The sequence below is a fragment of the Lipotes vexillifer genome, unplaced genomic scaffold (genome assembly GCF_000442215.2).
Source record: "Lipotes vexillifer unplaced genomic scaffold, Lipotes_vexillifer_v1.1 scaffold426, whole genome shotgun sequence".
Taxonomy (NCBI): domain Eukaryota; kingdom Metazoa; phylum Chordata; class Mammalia; order Artiodactyla; family Lipotidae; genus Lipotes; species Lipotes vexillifer.
Genome location: NW_006779491.1, coordinates 2,807,973 through 2,829,585, shown reverse-complemented (window position 1 = coordinate 2,829,585; position 21,613 = coordinate 2,807,973). Strand labels below are relative to the sequence as shown.

General features: G+C 41.3%; 1 protein-coding gene across 1 annotated transcript in view; it reads right to left on the bottom strand.

Annotated features, from left to right (window-relative positions):
• Positions 1-21,613, bottom strand: part of XPO6 (exportin 6) — a 73,743-nt gene that overhangs the window by 36,215 nt on the left and 15,915 nt on the right. The window contains exons 6-8 of the mRNA XM_007452819.1: positions 15,896-16,349; positions 12,489-12,615; positions 6,794-6,903 (exon numbers count right to left, since the gene is read on the bottom strand). Of these exons, the coding sequence (XP_007452881.1) occupies positions 6,794-6,903; positions 12,489-12,615; positions 15,896-16,349 (691 nt within the window). The remainder of the gene's footprint in view (positions 1-6,793; positions 6,904-12,488; positions 12,616-15,895; positions 16,350-21,613) is intronic.

Genomic DNA, 21,613 nt, shown 5'->3' with positions numbered 1-21,613 from the left:
CCTGCTGCCTGAATCATAGGTGTGATGTCTATAGATTCAGCATCCATCTTTGACTATAAGGTGACTGGAGATGGAAGCCATGCCTAAGGCTGATAGAACAACAGGTAAAGGGATCCAAATATTAACCGACAGGGACTTCCCTGGCAGTCCGGTGGTTAAGACTCCACGCTCCCAATGCAGGGGGCACGGATTCAATCCCTGGTAGGGGAACTAAGATCCTACATGCCGCACAGTGCAGCCTAAATAAAACAAAACCAAACAAACAAACAACAAAATATTAACTGACATACCAAAAAATGTTCCCTTGAACATTTGTCAAGGGAAAGAAAATCAAGATTGTCACAGATGACACAGATGTTGAATTACCGAAGATTTTTAAAGCAGCTATTATAACCATCCTCCATGAGGTTCTATGAGCTGGAAGGTGTTTTGGACTGAACTGTGTCCACTCAAAATTCCTATGTTGAGGGACTTCCCTGGTGGCGCAGCAGTTAAGAATCCGCCTGCCAATGCAGAGGACATGGGTTCACTTGCTGGTCCAGAAAGATCCCACATGCCCTGGAGCAACTAAAAGTCCGTGTGCCACAACTACTGAGCCTATGTGCTGCAACTACTGAAGCTTGCGCACCTAGAGCCCATGCTCCGCAAGAAGAGAAGCCACCGCAATGAGAAGCCCGCACACTGCAACGAAGAGTAGCCCCCGCTCGCCGCAACTAGAGGAAGCCTGCGTGCAGCAACGAAGACCCAACAAAGACCCAATTTATTTAAATAAATAAATTCATATGTTGAAACCCTAACTCTCAGTGTGACTGTACTGGAGACAAGGCCTATAAAAGTTAATAAAAGTTAAGTGAGATCATAAGGGTGGGGCGGGCCTTAATCCACTTATATGAAGAGGAGACATGAGGAAGTAGGAGCGAGCGTGCTCACTCTCCCCACTCCCTGTTCATGCACAGAAGAGAGGCCATGTGAGGTCACAGAGGGAAGGCAGCATCTGCAAGCCAGGGAGAGCCCTCACCAGAAACCAAATCTGCCAGCACCCTGATCCATGAATTCCAGTCTCCAGAAGTATGAGAAAATTAATTTCTGTTGTTTAAGGCACCCAGTCAGTGGTATTTTGTTATGGCAGCCCGAGCTGATTAAAATAGAAGGTAAAGGATAATGAAAAAGAAACCTGGAACTTCAAGAATGAAGGGGAAGCAAGAGAACTGACAAATCTCTTGGTAAATACAACAGACTGTTTATTGTTTCTCTTAAGATCTTTGAAATATGAATGTTGGATGAAAGCAAAAACAGAACACTGTCTGACGGGGTTTTCAATGTATACAGATGTAAAATATATGGCAACCTCAATACAAAGAAGGGAGGGCAAAAAGATCTATATGGTGATGAGGTTCCTATATCACACTTGAAGTGGTAGTATGTTAACTTGAAAAATTAAATATATATATACATATATATATATATATATATATTTATTTTTTGCGGTACGCGGGCCTTTCACTGTTGTGGCCTCTCCCGTTGCGGAGCACAGGCTCTGGATGCGCAGGCTCAGCAGCCATGGCTCACGGGCCCAGCCGCTCCGCGGCATGTGGGATCTTCCTGGACCGGGGCACGAACCCGCGTCCCCTGCATCGGCAGGCGGACTCTCAACCACTGCGCCACCAGGGGAGCCCGTATATGTATTTTAATATACAGAGCAACCACTTAAAAAACTCACATAAAGAGATATAGTCAAACACTCAATAGATACATTGAAAAGGAAAACTAAACTTGTGTGAAACAACAGAGTCTCAAAATAAATGAAGCAAAAACTGATAGAACTGAAAGGAGATGTAGACAAATCCACAATTATACCTGGGAGAATTCACCTCTCTCTCAGTAACTGATAGAACAAACCGGATAAAGACAACATGTAGAACACCATCAACCAACCTGACCTAACTGACATATCTAGAACACTCCACCCAACAACAGCAGAATGCACACTCTTTTCAAGTGCACAATGAACAATCACCAAGAAGACTAGATCATAAAACAAACCTTAACAAATTGAAAAGAATTGAAATCACCCAAAATGTGTTTGCAGATCATAATCAACTAGAAAACAATAATGAGAAGACATATGGAAAATCCCCAAATATTTGGAAATTAAACAACAAAGAGGAACTCAAGAGAAATTACAAAATATTTTAAATTGAATGGAAAGGAAAATAAAACATATTAAAATTTGATAAAGCTAAAGCAGTGCTCAGAGAGAAACTTATAGCATTACATGGTTAAATATACAATGCAAATAAACCTACAGACCTGGGTGGCTCAAGCCACAAATGTGATTTCCAAAAGCACCTCAACTTCTTCTGAGAGTTAAATAAAATTATACACGTTAAGGTGACTACATAGTAGGTGTTTGTAAACATATGATGAATGAAAGAACAAGAGAACAAACAAATGAATAAACACACAGGGAATAAATAAACAAAACTACAAGTCAGATAACTATGAAGCACTGAAGCATAGTCCTGGATAGCTTTTTCAACTCAATGAAATAACTAAGATTCCATTCCCTTGCTCTCCGGGGCAGTCAACAGCATGAATTTCTCGTAGCAAGAGCTAGAAAGCTACTGAAGCCCTGGTACAACCCTAGTTAATACCTTTTATTAACTGTATCAAAATGCCATGTGTCACAATGGCACTTCCTCTCTATTTAGCAGAAAAACCCACTCAGAAAAAAAGGGCAGCAATTTTTCTCACGCTTACCCACATTTGTTTATAGTCCAACTGAAAGTCACCTGGAATCCCTGGCAGATCTATGGCCAGCACTTGCCAGTACTTTCATGACAAAGGGGTTCACAGGACATGACTCAATAACTTCAGGCTGCTTAACTCACTTCAGGTTTCCTCATCTTCCCGTAAAAATAAGTTTCTACACAGGTGTCTCCCTTCACATTGACAAGCACAGAGAGAAGGGAGTGAGAGAGAGAGAAAAGGGACGAGAACCAATACTTATTTACTGAACACCTACGGTCAACCAAGGTACTTTACACACACTGGTTCATTTAATTTGCTCAACAACTTGTAAAGTAGGAACAACCATTCCCAAAGTACAAAGAGGAGAAAAGGAGACTGAAATTTAGGTCTTCCCACACCACAGATTCAAAATGGTAAACCTGAACAGTAAACCCCATTAGCAATTTTGTTCAGCTGGGTATGTTACAGAACATTTATTCCGTTAACACTGGGACTCAAGTTCTCTAAGTCCCCACCAGTTCTGATCAAGAAACTCTTGAGCATCCTCACTGAACAAGGAACATGCAGAGCTCCAATTTCCAAGCTCCTAGGACCAAAAATAAATCCATGTACATTTGTGCTTCTAAATTCATAGCCTACAATGCCTATCACTTTGTTGTGATGAATGATGCAAAACCTTTAAACCACAAGGGACAGGAACTGAATGCTATCTCTGCGACTTAACCACACCTACGTTTTACATTTAAGATACCAAGAAAACATTCTTGACTACTTCCTGCAAGATCAGTTGCTTCTGAAATTCTGGCTCAAGCCACAAAAGCCCCCCAACTTCTTTCACATACATTTTCTCAGTTGAAAAACATTCGATTGCATTTACATGCTCTTCATTAAAATGAATGTGGTAATTATCTGTAGCCAGGGCTCTATCAGTTGCTTCTGCAAAACAGTGTATCTCTAATATATTGGGATCTCTAATATAACCTAGAGCAGTGGTTTAACTTTCATTTAAAATTTTTTCTGGGCTTCCCTGGTGGCGCAGTGGTTAAGAATCCCCTGCCAATGCAGGGGACACGGGTTGGAGCCCTGGGCCGGGAAGATCCTACATGCCGCAGAGCAACTGAGCCCGTGCGCCACAACTACTGAGCCTGTACTCTAGAGCCCGTGAGCCACAACTACTGAGCCCACGTGCTGCAACTACTGAAGCCCACCTGCCTAGAGCCCATGCTCCGCAACAAAGAGAAGCCACCGCAATGAGAAGCCCGCACACCGCAACAAAGAGGAGTCCCAGCTCGCCGCAACTAGAGAAAGCCCACATGTAGCAACGAAGACCCAACGCAGCCAAAAATAAATAAATAAATTTATTTTAAAAATAAATAAACAATTTTAATAAATAAATAAATTTTAAGAATAAATTTTTTTCAGTGCACACTTGTGTAAATATACAACAGCATAAGAGGTGAAAGGAAAAACATGTTAAGTTCAACTATTTTCTTTGCACACCTCAGCAGACTACACCCTTCTTTGTAGTCTACTACCTTAGACCACTAGAGGGTGTCTGACTGACAAGCAGTTCCCCAGATGATGGTTACCATTTAACAGCATAAACCACAGACAAGCTTTGAAGGTTTGGGGTTTTTTTGTTTTTTAAAGGCATAAAAGTGTTATACATGTATGTTTAAAAAAAAAAAAGTCAAGAAAAATTAGAAAGCCTTATTTAGGATAGTAATCAAATGATCAATGAGAAAAATCCCTAGTGCTTTTTTTTAAAATTGGAGTACAGTTGCTTTACAATATTGTGTTAGTTTATACTGTACAGCAAAGTGAATCAGCTGTATATATGTATACATAAACATGAATGTATATACATATACATATATCCCCTCTTTTAAATTAAGGATTTCCTTCTCATTTAGGTCACCACAGAGCACTGAGTAGAGTTCCCTGTGCTACACAGTAGGTGCTCATTAGTTATCTATTTTATACACAGTATCAATAGTGTATATATGTCAAGCCCAATTTCCCAAATCATCCCACCCCTAGTGTTTAAAGTGGTCAGCAAGAACCACTGACAACTGTGACAACAGATGACAGATGCCTAGGCAGGCAAGACAACATCTGCAAGTGGGCTGAAGGTCTTTGCTATCCAGGGACCCAGTCATTTAACTCCACAGTCACCACCTCAGTCAAATGACAGCAACATCTTCTATTACTTATTATTACTGTGTAGTCATTACTATGTCCATTTATCGAGTGCCTAATACGTGATCGATAGTGTGCCAGGTATTTTACATACAATTTCCTTGAATCCTAGCCATTCTGCAAAAGAGGTATCAGTATTAGTATGCTCATTTTGCAAGAGGAAATGTGATTACCATATAACTTGACCAAAAGTAACACTGCTGCCATGAAGCAGAAAAGAAATTTAAACTGCACCACTGCTCCTTCTATTGGTGCAACAGTCTGCACAAGTATATATTTTCTCAATGCAACCATATTCTCCACACCTAAAGCACATTTGTACTGTGCTTTAAAAAGCATTTTCATATTAATCATGTCCTCAGTTTATTCTTCCAACAAGCCTGAGATATGTGAAAGAATATCTACCACTTAAATATAGCAAAATCAGGCACAGTCCCAGAACCAAAGGATGCAACTGCTCAGCATACAAGAAAGAGAATTTGGCGGAAGTGTCTTTTCTTTGAACAATCTCATTCAACAACACAATTACTCACAGTTGGCAAATTCACCAAAAACAGGATCCACTGTTGTGTAAGAAGGTTTCTGACACACAAATAAACTACCCATAACCACATGTGACCTGACACCATAACAAGCTGGAAGCTATTTTGCAATCACAAAAATAGTTTTGGGAATGAAAGTGCAAATGCTAAATTTGGAATGCAAATACCGTTTCGAATTTTAAAAACGCATAAAACCTCAGCAATGGAAAGGGTTTTAGAGGCTCAGTCCAACTCTCCCCAGTTGGGGGGTCTCCTCACCACCTCCATTTGGCACATTTCTGGGGGAGGGGCGTTCACTATCTCCACCATCAACCACTAATACTATTTACTGAGCATCTGTAATGTGCTGAGCGTTCTAGATATGTTATCTTCAAATAATTAGATATATAACGACCACAGTGTACAGGAACCATACTTTCTGCCTGCAAACAAGAAAAAATGGGCTTGAGAAACGTGGGGAAAAAAACATTTCCCCATTTTCTGTTTTTTAAAATAAAATTAGAAGTACAAAAATGATTATCTCTGGATTGCGGGATTATAGATAACTTTTCTTTATATTTTTCTATCTTTGCTAGTTTTTAAAATAAATATTTTTTTCCTGATAAGTATTTATTACTTTATTTGGGAAATTTTCAAGCACATACAAAAGGAGTGAGGCTATAATGAACCCCAAGTTCCTATCAACTAAGTTCAACACCAATTATCAACACATGGCCAACACACTTCCCCCTCTATCCCCAGGGAATTTTTTTTTTTTTTTGCGGTACGCTGGCCTCTCACTGCTGTGGCCTCTCCCGTTGCGGAGCACGGGCTCCGGACACGCAGGCTCAGCGGCCATGGCTCACGGGCCCAGCCGCTGTGCGGCATGTGGGATCTTCCCGGACCGGGGCACGAACCCGTGTCCCCTGCATCAGCAGGCGGACTCTCAACCACTGCGCCACCAGGGAAGCCCCCCAGGGAATTAGTTTAAAGCAAATCCCAGATATCGTATCATTTTATCCAATAAATACTTCAGGTTGTATCTCTAAAATAAGGGCCATGGGGGAGGATGGGGACCACAAAAACATTATCATACCTAAAAAATTAACAATACATATTACTTTTTTAACCAGAAAAATGTATTTTTAAAAAATGAGATATTTAAGGGGAAGAAAGAAGAAAATGCTCAATGGCTTTACTACCTAAACAGCTTACATGACTCAGTTTCACTGAAGAGGTATGACTGCATGGTGGCCTCTTTAGGCCACAAGAAAAACTGACAAAAATGTTTATTTCTACTTATAAATGTTTCTGCGGTTTACCTGTTGAGAACTGCTTCCTTGTCTCCCAGACGGCTTTTAATTTTACTTGTCAGATAGTCCAAAAAGAGCGTCCAGATATCCAAACAAGAGAAGTAACCTTCATGAGTAGGCTATGGTGCAAAAGAAATCCAGACAATGAAATTACTTAATGCAACTACTCCTTAGAAACACACCCACCAGTGTTTACATACACCAGAATGCTACAACCATAAGCCTAGGTTCCCTCGGCTTCTTGGTAACCACAATTGGTGTCTTTTATTCGGTCTTCACGATTGGGCCCTGTTGAACCTAACAAGACAAGGGTACCATGGAACACATCATTAAGGAGATACTGTACTATGCAGGGCAAACCAATTTACAAAATAAGCTGAGCGAACACCTGTTTTAAAGTCTGAGACTGTGATGCGGACAGCTCTTACAGATCATCCAATTCAAATCTGTTTTAGAGGAAAAGAAACTGAGATCCAGAGATATGTTCAAAGTCAGGGGTAGGAACAGGTCCATTTAACCCCAGCCAATGCTCTTTCCACTACATACTATTACAAAACCAAAACTAAGTTTCAGTGGCTCCAAAGTGACAAGTTTACACATTTGAACATTAGGAAAGTAACATCTGCAGTCTTCCTACATAAAAGATTGAAAATGAGCTCGTTAAGACTGACCTACAGGCTTTAGCTCATCTGCAAAGCAGATGTGTCAAACAGGCTAATAGCAACCTCTTACCAGGTGTCGATAAGGACAAAGTAAGGAGAAAAGAGCAAGTCCTTGTAGGGTCCTAGTGCCTGGACCACTGCACTGATCAACTTTCTCAAGATCCTTGAGATTCTATTTCATGCAAAATCCAAGCACTATATTCTCCAACATCTAGTCCTTCTCACACATATTCAGTTTCATCTGTGGCCCCCCAATCCCTTATATATCCACTCAAATTCTTGCTACCTACAAGAACTCTTTGGCTTTACTTGTGATTATTTCATCGAACCACATATTTGATGGCAGGATCAGATATGGAAAGAAATAATACCATCATCTTCTTGAGTCAGTTTCCTTCCATCTCTGGGCCCAAGAAATCCAGAAGTTTACAAGGGCATGTACAGAATCTGTCCAAGAGATAACTACCAATGACGGTGGTGGTGTACCCAGGCTGAGTCTGAGACAGAAAAACTGTAAACTTAAACAATGTGGCAGACCCCACTCACAAGCCACAGAGCAGCTCTGGAACTGGACTGCTACAGCTCAATCAGGACCACTGGCACGGCCATCCTCAGAACACGAAATGAACCAGAAGAATAAGCAGAAAAAACAATAAGCCGTGTGGAAATAATATGGGTAGCTTGTGGACCGGCACTTGACTTGCAGCCAGGAGATGTAGTCTTGTCCTGGCTTTGGCTTGCTGTGCTTCCAGTAAGGAGGTCACCCAGCCGCCCTTTCTTGCTTTGAAAATAAATACCTACCAGATCCCTCACCAAAAAATATAACTGATCAGATGCATGTGGAGGTGCTTTTGAGAAAAGCCACCATACAAATCCAAGTGTTATGGCTATGTCAAAGTAGTTTACAATTATACACGTCTTTCTCATGCGTTTGAATTGAGGATTTACTGTGTGGCTCAAGGCTGGAAAAAAAGTTGGGCAAATACACCCTCTGTAGGACCTGAAACACTACCATTCACATCCATCTCTACAGGCCCCACTGTGAGGCCTTATGCACTGCCCACAGTCTGGCCTTTGACAATTGCTCTGGGCACAGATTGCTAAGGTCATAAAGGCAATACGCTGACTGCACTTTTGGAGTCATACAACTTTGAAAAGCCCTCATGGACCCATTTTTAAAATGTACCCATACTCAGATTTTTTACTTTTCAGATTCCAGGGCTGGTTAGTCACTAAAGATCCTGGCAAGTTCCTTTAAAAAAACTAATGATACTACTCCTCTCTCCAAGTGGTTTGTTTTGATTTGCATAGGTCTATTTGATCTTCACAACAGTCCTGGAAAGCGGAGAGATGTCTTTCTTCTTCCCATTTCACAGATAAAGAAACCAGAAGTCAAGTCATCTGCCCAAGGTGACAAGATAAAGGACAAAAACAGAACTAGACTGTGGATCCTAAGACTCCCCCAGTCCAGACCCTTCCCCTTATGCCATACTATCTCAGGCATGTTTTAAGAAGGGGCAAAATGGAAACTGCAAGACCAAGAAGGAATTGGTAATGATACAGCAAGAGAAGGAGGAGCAGGAAGACAGAAACCATATGTTTATACAGACAGCTCAGGGGCTCAGCAATGGTGGAGGCAAACACCTGGTGAGCACTAGTGGCTGAAGGGACTGTGGCAGGACACTTAGGTGAAAGAAAAAATGCAGGAAAATAAACAGAAGAGAGGAAATGGTTACAGGAAGATACTACCACCATCTTTATCTTATTACTATTCTTTAAAAATATGTTGACCAGGGACTTCCCTTGTGGTGCAGTGGTTAAGAATCCACCTACCAATGCAGGGGACACGGGTTCGAGCCCTGGTCCAGGAAGATCCCACATGCCGCAGAGCAACTAAGCCCGCGCGCCACAACTATCGAGCCTGTGCTCTAGAGCCCGCGAGCCACAACTACTGAAGCCCACGCGCCACAACTACTGAAGCCCGCATGCCTGGAGCCCGTGGTCCTCAACAAGAGAAGCCACTGCAACGAGAAGCCTGCGCACCGCAATGAAGAGTAGCCCCCGTTCACCGCAAGTAGAGAAAGCCCACGCGCAGCAACAAAGACCCAACAGACCCAAAGATAAATAAAAAATAAATTAAAAAAAAAAATGTTGACCAGGACTAATATTTCCATGAATTGTAGGAACAAAAGGCAAAGTGCACTGAGAATAACCCTCTAAACAAGAGAAAAGACACATTTTCCCACTTTACAGAGAACTAAGCTATGATAAAGGAAGAACACACTGTTAATGAACAGATGAGAACTTAAAGCTCTCCTTGAGAGCAGCGGGCCTCTCACTGTCGTGGCCTCTCCCATTTGCGGAGCACAGGCTCCGGACGCGCAGGCCCAGCGGCCATGGCTCACGGGCCCAGCCGCTCCGCGGCATGTGGGATCCTCCCGAAACGGGGCACGAACCCGCGTCTCCTGCATCGGCAGGCGGACTCTCAAGCACTGCGCCACCAGGGAAGCCCTAATTTCTTATTCTTAAATCTTATCCTAAAGAAATCTTTTACTACGAGCTCCTGGGCCTAGAGTGTGCCCTGCCAGCTTTCTCCCTCCCTGCCTCTCCAGCAAAGGGCAGCTTCCCCCAGAGCCCCTTCCAGGTTCCTGCCCCTCTGGCCAGTGCTCAGAATTGGCTTCTGCCTGCACCTCGAGGCCACCAACCCACACAGCCCAGAGTCTGCACCCAGAAATGCAAGTCCTCACACAGGAGGCCAGCAGAACACAGGGAGCTCAGCTGACAGTGACCCGCTGGTGAGGGAGGAAGACAGAAGCTTGCTGTTTGCCTCATGACCAATCCATCTCTTCTCCCAGTATGTAATTAAAACATATATAAATATATAAAACCACCACTCTCGGTTCAATGGAAAATTAACCCGTAGGATTCTAGTGAAAGAATCATAGAAGATGAATATGGAAAGACCCTAAAGATGCCCACTGCAGTCTATCTCCCTAGGAAATTTAAAAGACTTATCCAAGGACAGAGACCTAATAGAAACAACCAGAGCTCAAACACAGGACTTTTGGGTCCACATCCAAAGAAGGAAGCATCAGACATGCATACTTCAAAACACTTTTTAGCTTTCTTCTACACCACATACACTAAAAAGGTCCCATTTTACACAGGGAGCAAAATCACAAGACGGTTCATTCTGTTTCCCAAACAAACCCTTCCTTCTGGCCCCAGCACTGGCTCCTTATCTCTCGTTCATTTCTGCTGCACTTATTCAAAGGTATCCATGAAATCCTTCCTTTTTTCCTGGTCCCCTTTAAGATCTCTCCAGATCCATCTCAAGTCTCTCCCACTTCTGATGCCTCTCTCCTACATCCTCACCCTCCTATAACTCATCACCTCTTCTATCCCTTCTTAGGCCTAGTGAGATCAGTGTGCTTCCTTCTTGCTCTGCACTCACCGGCCCCTCTATCAGACATGTGTCACTTCTTTAACCTTTGATCATCCTCCTCCATCCGCACCCTTCCAAATCCCCTTTTACATACACACACCCCTCCCAGCCTCCACCCTTACCTCTCCTCTAGCCTCATTAAGTTACAACATCAGTGATTGAAACAACCAAAAAAGACTGCTTGTAAAATCAGATGCCCTCACTGACCCAGCAGTTTCACCCCTGGTAATATACCAACATACGCAGAAAGAGCTACGTATGTACATCAAAAGGCAGGCACAAGAATATTCACTGCAACATGATTCATGACCACCAAAAACTGGAAGTGGCCCAAATCAGCAGTGGAATGGCTTTTCTAATGACTTCCTATAAAACAATGAGAACAAACTACTGCCACACACAACACAGATGAAGCTCACAAACATAATGTTGAATGAAAAAAGTCAGACAAAACAAATCTACATTGTATGCTTCCATTTAGAGAAGTTCTAAAACAGGCACAACTCATCTGGGATATTAAAGTCAGGTCTGAGGTTACTTCTGGGGAGGATGTGGAGGGGAGTGATGAAGGACATGAGGGGATTTCTGGGGGTGCTGGTAATGTTCTACTTCTTGACTTAGGTGGTGGTCACATGTCTTGTTCGTTTTGGGAAAACTCACGAAGCTATACATGTATGATTTACGTGCTTTTCCATAAGTGTGTGATAGTTCAACAAAAAGCTTTTTTGGGGGGAGTGGGGGAGCGGGCTGCACTGCAATGCTTGCGGGATCCCAGTTCCTCGACCAGGGATTGAGCCCGGACCACAGCAGTGAAAGCCCTGAATCCTAACTACTAGGCCACCAGGGAACTCCCCAAAAAGCTTATTTTAAAAAGAAACACAAATGGGCACAAGTGATAGGGCATGACAGAAATGTTTAAAACTGGACTCTGATGATGGCTGCACAAGTCTATAAATCTACCGAACATCAATGAATTGTACAATTACAATGGGTGAATTGGATAGTAAGTAAATGTTATCTCAATAAAGCTGCTAAAATATATATAGAAACAAAAAATATTGAGTCATCAGAATGTAAATTCAGTGAATGCAAGGACTTTGTTTACAAGGGTTATATGCCTCACTCCTGGAACACAACAGGAGCTCAAAAAACATTTGCTGAATGGGGGAAACAACTGGATCCACCAAAACTGAACTCTTGAGAACTTCACATATTTACAATGTCCTTGTAGGAAGTCTTAGCGACAGTTACAGACTAGAACTAAAGGCCCTAACTTCAGACTTTTTCTATATTTTGCTTCTTCAATGTAACGGTGATTAAGAGCGGACTCTATGGGTTCAAATCCTGGCTCCACCGCTTACTAACTATATGACCCTCAGCAAGTTATCTTCGTGCCTCAGTTTCTTTATCTGTAAAATGGGGATGATAATAATACCTACCTCATAGGGTTGTTATGAAGGATAAATGTGTTAATCTTCATATAGTAAGCACTATATAAATGTTTGACAAATAAAATAAAGAAGTTCTTTCTCCTGAAAATAACAAAGTAGACATTTTGAGTGGCAAGGGATAGACATGGGCAGTTCCAGTGCTTTACCTGATGAAATGTGTACTTGAACAAAAGTGTCAAAAACTCCACCACGGGGAACTGGGAGTAGGACTCGATTCTTCTTAGGTGAACACTCACAAAGAGCCGCAGAAAGTCAGTAAACTTCTCAATGTAGCTAAAGAAGACAAGAAGACAAAAGGTGACAATGAGAAACTCGGCCACCTCCCTAGAAGCGAACTCAAGTTCAATCCAAATTTTTTTCAGTACAAAACTATACAGATTTATAACAAATATATTTTCAGTTAAAAATATAAAGGCCTGCAACAATTACCTACAGGTCAGGCAACCCTTCATTCCATTACCACCTGAAACATAGCAGAAAAGCAACTTTAATCCTCAGACACTATCTAGGTAAGGCATCTTATAAGCTAGCGTCCTCATATTTTCTAACTCAGTGTTATGACCCAATTAAAGTGAAAGGAAATGGTACTCAAAAGGTCCATGGGCAGATGATCTGTCATTTCAATGTGGCAAGCCTGGAGGGCTGGTTTTCTTTGCTAGGAGGCCAAAATATTAAAACGAATGTGCTAAAAACCCAAAAACAAAACAAGGCTATAGGAAAGGGATGGCATCCAGATAAGATATACTCAGTCTTGCAACCTAATGTTCATGTTTTTTCCCACCCTCTGGCTCCTGGTGCTAATTAAACATAGCACGTCCCAATCCATTCTAAAAGTGATTTCAAATCTAAGGGAGGAGGACTCTTAGAGCTGGACAAGACTCAAGGACAATTTAATGATCCATCATTTTAGAGATGAAGCCCAGAGAGATAAAGTGACTGGCCCAAGGTCACTCAGCCAGCCAGCTCACAGAAGAATGGGACTACCATCTACTCCCAATCCAGTGCTCTTTCTTTTCACATCACAGTGAATTCCCAATTCATTTGTATTCAAAAATCATTTCACAGAAGAGTGTGGGTCACGGCTGCAAGGATAAGATATTTTTGTTATTGAATACACAGCACATCATCACTCTCACATTTCAGAAACTGTCATTTTAAGCTCCTAAATACCAAAAGGTGATTAGAAAATGAGATGGGCATACCTCCATAAACCACATTTCAGAGACAGATTAAAAAAGATAAAAGACACACTGGGCCTTAGCCAAATATTGAATGATGGCTAAAAGCAATTCTGAAACTCCTAACTGCAAAAAGCTGTGTGTTTTTTTTTTTTTAAAGCAAAGATGTATGAGATAATAAAGGGGAAGAAGACTACTCCTCAGAAGAGCAAAACTGGCCCATAAATAAAACGTCCCATATTGTTCCTGGGACCTAGCACCCTGAGGGTGGCCAATCTGTGTGGCCGCCACACACAGGTAAGCTTATTTGCAGCTTAAAAAAAAAAAATTAATTTGTTTGATAAGGATCATGGGGTCAAATACTTGAAAAACAGTAAGGCACTAATCAACTGTTTTTAGAGATAGGAAAGTACAAAAAAAATTCTCTGAGGCCTTCAATCACTAATACTCAAGAGCAGGAACTCCTCATTCCTCGCTCAGCCTATTACACATTTTTATGTGGTTATTCAAAGACATCAATCAGTTTGCTGCTCTTTAGGAAGATGCACTCAATTCCCTACCACCCATTAAAGAATAAGGAGAAGTCATGGGTCAAATACCACACAATCTCAATTTTATTTGAATCTCCAACCCAATTTTTTTAAAGAATACAAGCAAGACTGTTCAGTAGCTAGAACTCCAATTTTATTTCACCTCATTTTCTTTCCCTTGCCCACCTTCTGGTACAGGTGCTAATGAGCAGTAGAAAGTTAGAAAAAAAGGCAGTAGAGAAGAGAGGAAGAAACCTGGTTAAGCAGCTCCTAAACAACTGAGAATGGACTTAGCTGTTTAGAATTAGTGGTAAGGGACCCAAGAGCCAGGAAGCAAGCACACAGTGTTGTTCATGTCACCTTTCTGCTTCCAGGCACCTCTCAGCTTTCACAGGGCAATAGGAAGCATAGGATTAAAATATAAAACCAAGAGCACAAAAGTTACACGTAACAAAATCAGAACACAGATCATCCATGACGACATTTTTATACCACCCAAATGTAAGCCATAACAAACATTACACCACAAGAAAAAGTCAGAACAACTGATATCTGATGGTTGGTACAAGCAGTTGGGTTACTGTTGTGATTTTTTTAAACATATGAAAATACAGCCTTTCTTAACCAAAGCTAGAAAGGATATAAACATACAAGCTGTGTGTCTGAATGCTGATGTTTTTGAATTCAAACAGGAAGCTATTACCAAATAATGAAAAATAAAACCAACATATTACCATATCAGATTATGAGTTCTTTTGTGATTATACAAAGAAAATTTCACACAAAGCTTGTTTACAATGAACCAAACCAAAATAATCTCATGTATCAATTTTTTCAACTTTAGAATAACTTATTAAAATTGCTAAATTTAGAAAGCACTAAAACTGTCTTAACTTTAGGCACTTGACTTTATATCCTGCTGCTTACTCTAAAGAAAAAGAAATGGCTTAACTCTGTATAGTTTAACAACAAAAACAAGCCAAGGAAAATTGATGAAAATACTAACAACTTTTGCTGCCAGGCAATCTATAAATATTTACTAATTCAATACAATTTATCTGTCTGAAAGTCTCTGAACAGTCAACATAATGTTCTTAATATAAGCTTCCAATTTTCCCTTTTGTTTTTACACAGCAGTAGCATCATATTAATGAAAGCTGTAAGATACATAAATGACATCATCTGTAAGGGAAATATAAATGAGACCATGCCTCAGCATACTGTGGAACCATCTGCTAAGAGTCCTTAATAAAGCGAGGCTAAGTGATTTTAGGCGCCATTCAAGAGGACAGTAACCAAGAAACTCAGGTGTGTGCCCCATTAACAACTCTCCTTTCTTGCCATCGGTGTAAAACTCACAATAGTGACAACATTCCTATACACTGCATGACGTTCACTTGAGAAAAGTCAAATAGGAAGAACCAACAAGCAACACCAAGCAAGGAAGGGCAAGTGTAACTCCTGTACCTCCACGGGCCTCCTCTCCTGTGCTTGGCTACGCATGAGCAGCGGTCCCAGTTCCTGCACCACCTCAGACCTGCAGGCAAAGAGTGAGGAGAGGGCGGACAAGGGTGGAAGGGAGGACAGGAGGTGGACGGGCAAAGAAGACAACCAACCTACACAATTCACACAATTCACAACTTTTCCAACTCAACTCGCTTCCCTTAACCACCCTAGCCCTTCCAGCTAAGCTTGGACTTACTGGTACACACCTACCTCTCCGTTCCTCACCAGGAGCCCCAGATTCTGAAACCAAAGAGGATTACAGACACTATGCAGCGCAACGTGATAAACAGTCAAGGCCCATTCTCAGGGCACAGCCGATGCCACACCTGTTTTCATTACCTCTCATCGAGTTCTTCTAGCCTGCTCTTCACTGTGTGGGCATTGTTATCCTTGGTGATTTTCTGCAGGAGGTAGAAAGTCTGCTGGAACATACGCAGTAAGTACTCCTCGAACTCCATAGGCACACAGTTCTTGGACATGAGTTCATTGATGCAGGACATGGCCAGGACCCCAAGCCGGCCGCGCTCCTGACCCAGCACACAGTTCTGGCTGCTGCCGTTAACTGATGCCATCTTTCTGGCCCGGATGTCACAGCCAAAGCGTGCAAAGTGGAAGATGGTGGTAAGGAGGGACGGGGTGATGCTGGCAGACAGAGGAATCCAACTGAAGAGATGGGCCAGGCACTCCAAGGCCAGGGAACAGATATACTCACTCTCCACATCAAGGATGGGGATTGGCTGATTCAACAGTTTGGCTGAACTAGGACTCTGCAACAGGTTACTCAGTAAGTCACCTGAAACACAAAAGGCTTTTAAGATACACACTATCAAATCTCTTATAAACCAATTTAAGTAATTCTCCTTAAAAAAAAACAAAAACAAAAAACCAAGCATTAGCATAAAGCAGAAGTTCTCAAAGTTTGGTCCAGGGACCCCCTGAGAGCCCCCAGAACGCTTTTCTGGGTTCACAAATTCAAAACTATTTTTAAAAGAATGTTATTTTCCTTTTTCACTTTTATTATCTCACAAGTGTACAAAGGAGCTTTCCAGAGGTTACATGCCAAGTTACAAGCAACAGAGAAAAAGCAAACGCTATCTATCATTAAGCTACATATTAAAGAGATTTACAAAAATGTAATGCCGCTCTTCTCAGTAAATGTTTTTGTCTGCTTTGGAAAAGTTATTTTTCATTAAGATATATTATTTGTTAATATGCACTGAGTTCATCACAGTTACTTTTAAAAGAATTTATAAATATTTCCAAATATTCTCAGTTTGAATATCAATAGATAAAACCCACAAAGCTCTTTGAGGACCTCAATAATTCTTAAGAGTAAAGGGGTCCAGGGAATTCCCTGGTGGCACAGTGGTTAAGAATCCATGTGCCAATGGAGGCGACACGGGTTCAAGCCCTGGTCCAGGAAGATCCCACATGCCGCAGAGCAACTAAGCCTGTGTGCCACAACTACTGAGCCTGCGCTCTAGAGTCAGCAAACCACAACTACTGAGCTCGCGTGCCACAACTACTGAAGCCCGGGCACCTAGAGCTTGTGCTCCACAACAAGAGAAGCCACCGCAATGAGAAGCCCACGCACCGCAACGAAGAGGAGCCCCCACTCACCACAACTAGAGAGAAAGCCTGTGTGCAGCAACAAAGACCCAATACAGCCAAAAAATAATAATAATTAATTAATTTTAAAAAAAAAGAGTAAAGGGGTCCAGGGTGGGCGAAACAGGTGAAGGTGGTAAAAAGGTACAAACTTCCAGCTGTAAGACAAATAAGTCCTGGGGATGCAATGTACAATATGGTGACTATAGTTTACAATACTGTATTGTATATTTGAAAGTTGCTAATACTGTAAAATAAATTCTCACAAGAAAAAAATTTGTAACTATGTGTGGTTAATGGATCTACATTTACCGTGGTGATCATTTTGCAAATATACATAAATCACTATTTTGTACACCTGCAACTAACACTAACAGTGTTATATGTCAATTATACCTCAATTTAAAAAAAAGAGTAAACAGGTCCAAAGACCAAAAATTTGAAACTACTGGGCTAGTCAAGGTGAGGTCTGTGGACCTGCATCATCAACATAACCTGGAAGTTTGTCGGAAATACAAATGATCAGGCAACACCCACACCCACTGAAGTAGAACCTGGCGGGCGGGGGCAGGAAGCTGTGCTTGTACCAGCTCTCCAGGTGATTCTTATGCTTGCTTAATTTTTGCACTAAACACTAAAGGAAATCACACAAAATGAAATTGGGGGTGGGGGTGGCTATAAAATGATTTTAGAGAAGACAAAAGAAGAAAAACATTCATAACTATAACAAGAAGAAGCCTTTCCTGAAATAAAGGTGTGACTATACAAAATGAAAGGGCTTATTCTGCCCCAAGAAAAAAAATAAGGAGTAATCAATACAAAAACTTCAGTAATAAGGGAATGTAGGCAGAAAAAGCACATATACAAAGGAGAAAACCTCGAATTCAGACTTCACAGTAACAGTCAAAGCCAAAAAACAGTGGTGCAGTATCTACAAGTTCTGGGGCAAAGAATGACTTAACCCAAAGGTCCCCTTTGAGTATAAAGGAAGGTGACATTTTTTTAAAACATGCAAAAATTCAAATAATATATTGCCCACAAATTCTTAGGGAGCAATGAAACCATGCAAATAAAGAGATAAATAAAAAAGAAGAATTACAGAATGGTGAAGCTGTGGCAAAGGGACTAATGCAAGCACTGAATTAAATAGAGAGTCAAGACTAAACAAACGGAGGAATTATAGAAGGGTGTGCTAACTAACTTTCTCATCTTGCACAAGCACGAAGTCTCAAAATATATGGATTAAAATTAAAATATGTAGTAAGAAATTGGTTTTCATAATCTTTTTTTCTTATCCTTGGAGATATCTTTTACAAACTAATATTCCTTGTGGAAAAAGCATCTCAAGGTCAGCAATTCCTTCCATTTAATACTTCCTGTTAAATTCAAGTAAAACTAAAACTGAATAGTCTTTAGCAAAAATATATGATACCAAAAAATATATATGATACGATACCATTTCGTCCTTTTATTCAGTTTAATCTACCTTTAACTGCATTTATGTAGAGAGAGAGGTCTGGAATGATGTTATTTCTGTATGGTGGAATACTGGGTAAATTTTTACATTTTGTTTTTTACCTTATAGCAGCAGTTCCCAAATGTTTTAGTCCTAAAACCCCTTTACACTCTTAAAAATCACTGAGGACAGCAATAAGCTTCTTTCTGTTTATGTAGGTTATTTCTATTGGTATTTGTCATATTAGAAATTAAAACTAAGAATTTTTCAAATATGTAATTCATTTAATAATGATAAGCCCATTACATGTTAGCATAAATAACATTTTTAAATGAAAAAATTATATTTTGCCCTCCAAAAAATTAGTGAGAAGAATAGCACTGTTTCTACATTTTTGGAAATCTCTTTATTGTGTGGCTTGAAAGAAGACAGCTAGATTCTCTCATCTGGTTCTGTACCCAATCTGTTGTACAATGTCATTTTACTGAAGTATACGACAAGAACCCAGCTTCACACAGATATACAACTGAAAGAGAAGTGGCCTTTTCAGATAACAGCAGCTATTCTAATACTAAAATCTGATGAGTACTACTTTCTTAAAGGTTAACTGCAATGTGGAATCTGAATGAGCTTTTTTTACTCGGTATACTCATGAGAGTGAGAATAAACATGACAAACAACATCTTAGTATTTTTATGACCACATCGTTGACATCTGGGACCCTGAAAGGGTTTGGGGGAACCTCCAGGGGTCCCCAGACTTATTGAGAACTGCTGCCTTATACTAATGTTGGATTAATATGAACAGAGTAGTTAACGTTTCTCAGCCTCAATCTCCTCAGCCATTAAAATGAGGATTTTGTGATTTATTAATAAGAGTTTAATTTCCATTGTTAAAACTAGGTTTAAAAGTTGTCCTCTGGCATCTATCTTGAAAGGTGTTTGCTGGTCTCTGTTCTGAAAGAGCTGCATTTGATACCAGATGAGACTCATCATGATCTCAGCTACTCAAGCTGGTAATCAGAAGACCTGGTTTCAAAGAATAATACAAGAAGGATGTTCAAGCAGAATCTGCAAACGTTTCAGTTTGTTTATTACTGGATTAATAATTTTGATTTTTGGAATTGCTGTGGTGGCTTTCCACTTGAGTCATACAACTTTCTATCAATGGTTGTTTCTGGTATTGCTTTTTTCATCGTTCATGGACTGACGGCCATTTATGAAAGATGCCAGTTAGAGGAAATCACCATTACCCAACTATTAGAATTATCAGGGCATTTATCAACCAGGATCAAATTGAGGCTTTAGCAATGGAGGAACCAACAGACACCACCTCAGTATGATCTTATACTAAACCCGGACACTGTTGGGCCCTTAGGCCTTTTTAAAGTCTCTTGAACATTCTTAAATAGAAATAAATTCTGGCTTTAAAAAACAAAACAAAAAAGTTGGCCCTATTCTTCAGCTCAGAAGAATTTTTCCAGAATGGGATTCTAAGGTGGGGTGTGGGGAGAGCAACACATCAATGATAACACTGATGTTAAGAACAGCTACTAGGACTTCCCCGGTGGCGCGGTGGTTAAGAATCCGCCTGCCAATGCAGGGGACAGGGGTTCGAGCCCTGGTCTGGTAAGATCCCACATGCCGCGGAGCAACTAAGCCTGTGCGCCACAACGACTCAGCCTGCGCTCTACCTGAGAGCCACAACTACTGAAGCCCGGGTGCCCAGAGCCCGTGCTCCGCAACAAGAGAAGCCACTGCAACGAGAAGCCCGCGCACCGCAACAAAGAGTAGCCCCCGCTCACCGCAACTAGAGAAAGCCCGTGCGCAGCGAAGACCCAACACAGCCATAAATAAATAAATTATAGTTAAAAAAAAAAAAAGGAACAGCTACCATTTCACGTGCTATTATTATTTGCTTGGTGCTGCACCAAGCATTTTACATATTCTCATTTAATGCTCCCAGCGTAGGTATTATGATTATCTGCACTTACAGACAGAATAACTCAAACACAGATAGATGAGGCATTTCCCCCATGTTCCTCAGCTAATCAGATGCAGAGCTGAAACTAAAACCCAGGTCTAGCCCCAAAGCCTATGCTCCTTCCCAGAAGCCAGGTCAGGAAAGATTATGCAGCCAAGAAAAATGATCAGTCAGAAAGCTAATGTTCAAAAATAGAAAAATGTAAGATCCAAAGTCACATGTAAAATAGCATGTGTACACCATGACAGAAACTATAGAAAGATATAAGCACAAGGACAAAGACTGAACGGGAGTACGCAAAGGTAAAAACCTGTTTATGTGGATAGGATGATCTCTGACTATTTTTTCCCCTCAAAACAAGTATCTTTTAATGTTGTTTCTTGATAAAAATTATTTTACTCAACTTTAAATGTTTCAGGGAACTTTGGTAAATCATAGAAGAATTTTTCCAAAATTATATATTTTTTTCTTTTTTTTTTTTTGCGGTACACGGGCCTCTCACTGTTGTGGCCTCTCCCGTTGCGAAGCACAGGCTCCGGACACGCAGGCTCAGCGGCCATGGCTCACGGGCCCAGCCGCTCCACGGCACGTGGGATCTTCCCAGACCAGAGCACAAATCTGTGTCCCCTGCATTGGCAGGCGGACTCTCAACCACCGCGCCACCAGGGAAGCCCCAAAATTATATTTTAATCCAAGTGAAGGAATCGCCACAAAACAGAGACCCTGCTTCATGCTGCAGCATTTCCAAAGCTATGCTGAGAGAGCTTTAACAAGCTCTTGATTATAAAGAGGGCTTGTAAGAGGGCTCCTCGATTTTAAAAAACCTGTGACCGGGCTTCCCTGGTGGCGCAGTGGTTGAGAGTCCGCCTGCCGATGCAGGGGAGGCGGGTTCGTGCCCTGGTCTGGGAGGATCCCGCGTGCCGCGGAGCGGCTAGGCCCGTGAGCCATGGCCGCTGGGCCTGCGCGTCCGGAGCCTGTGCTTCGCAACGGGAGAGGCCACAACAGTGAGA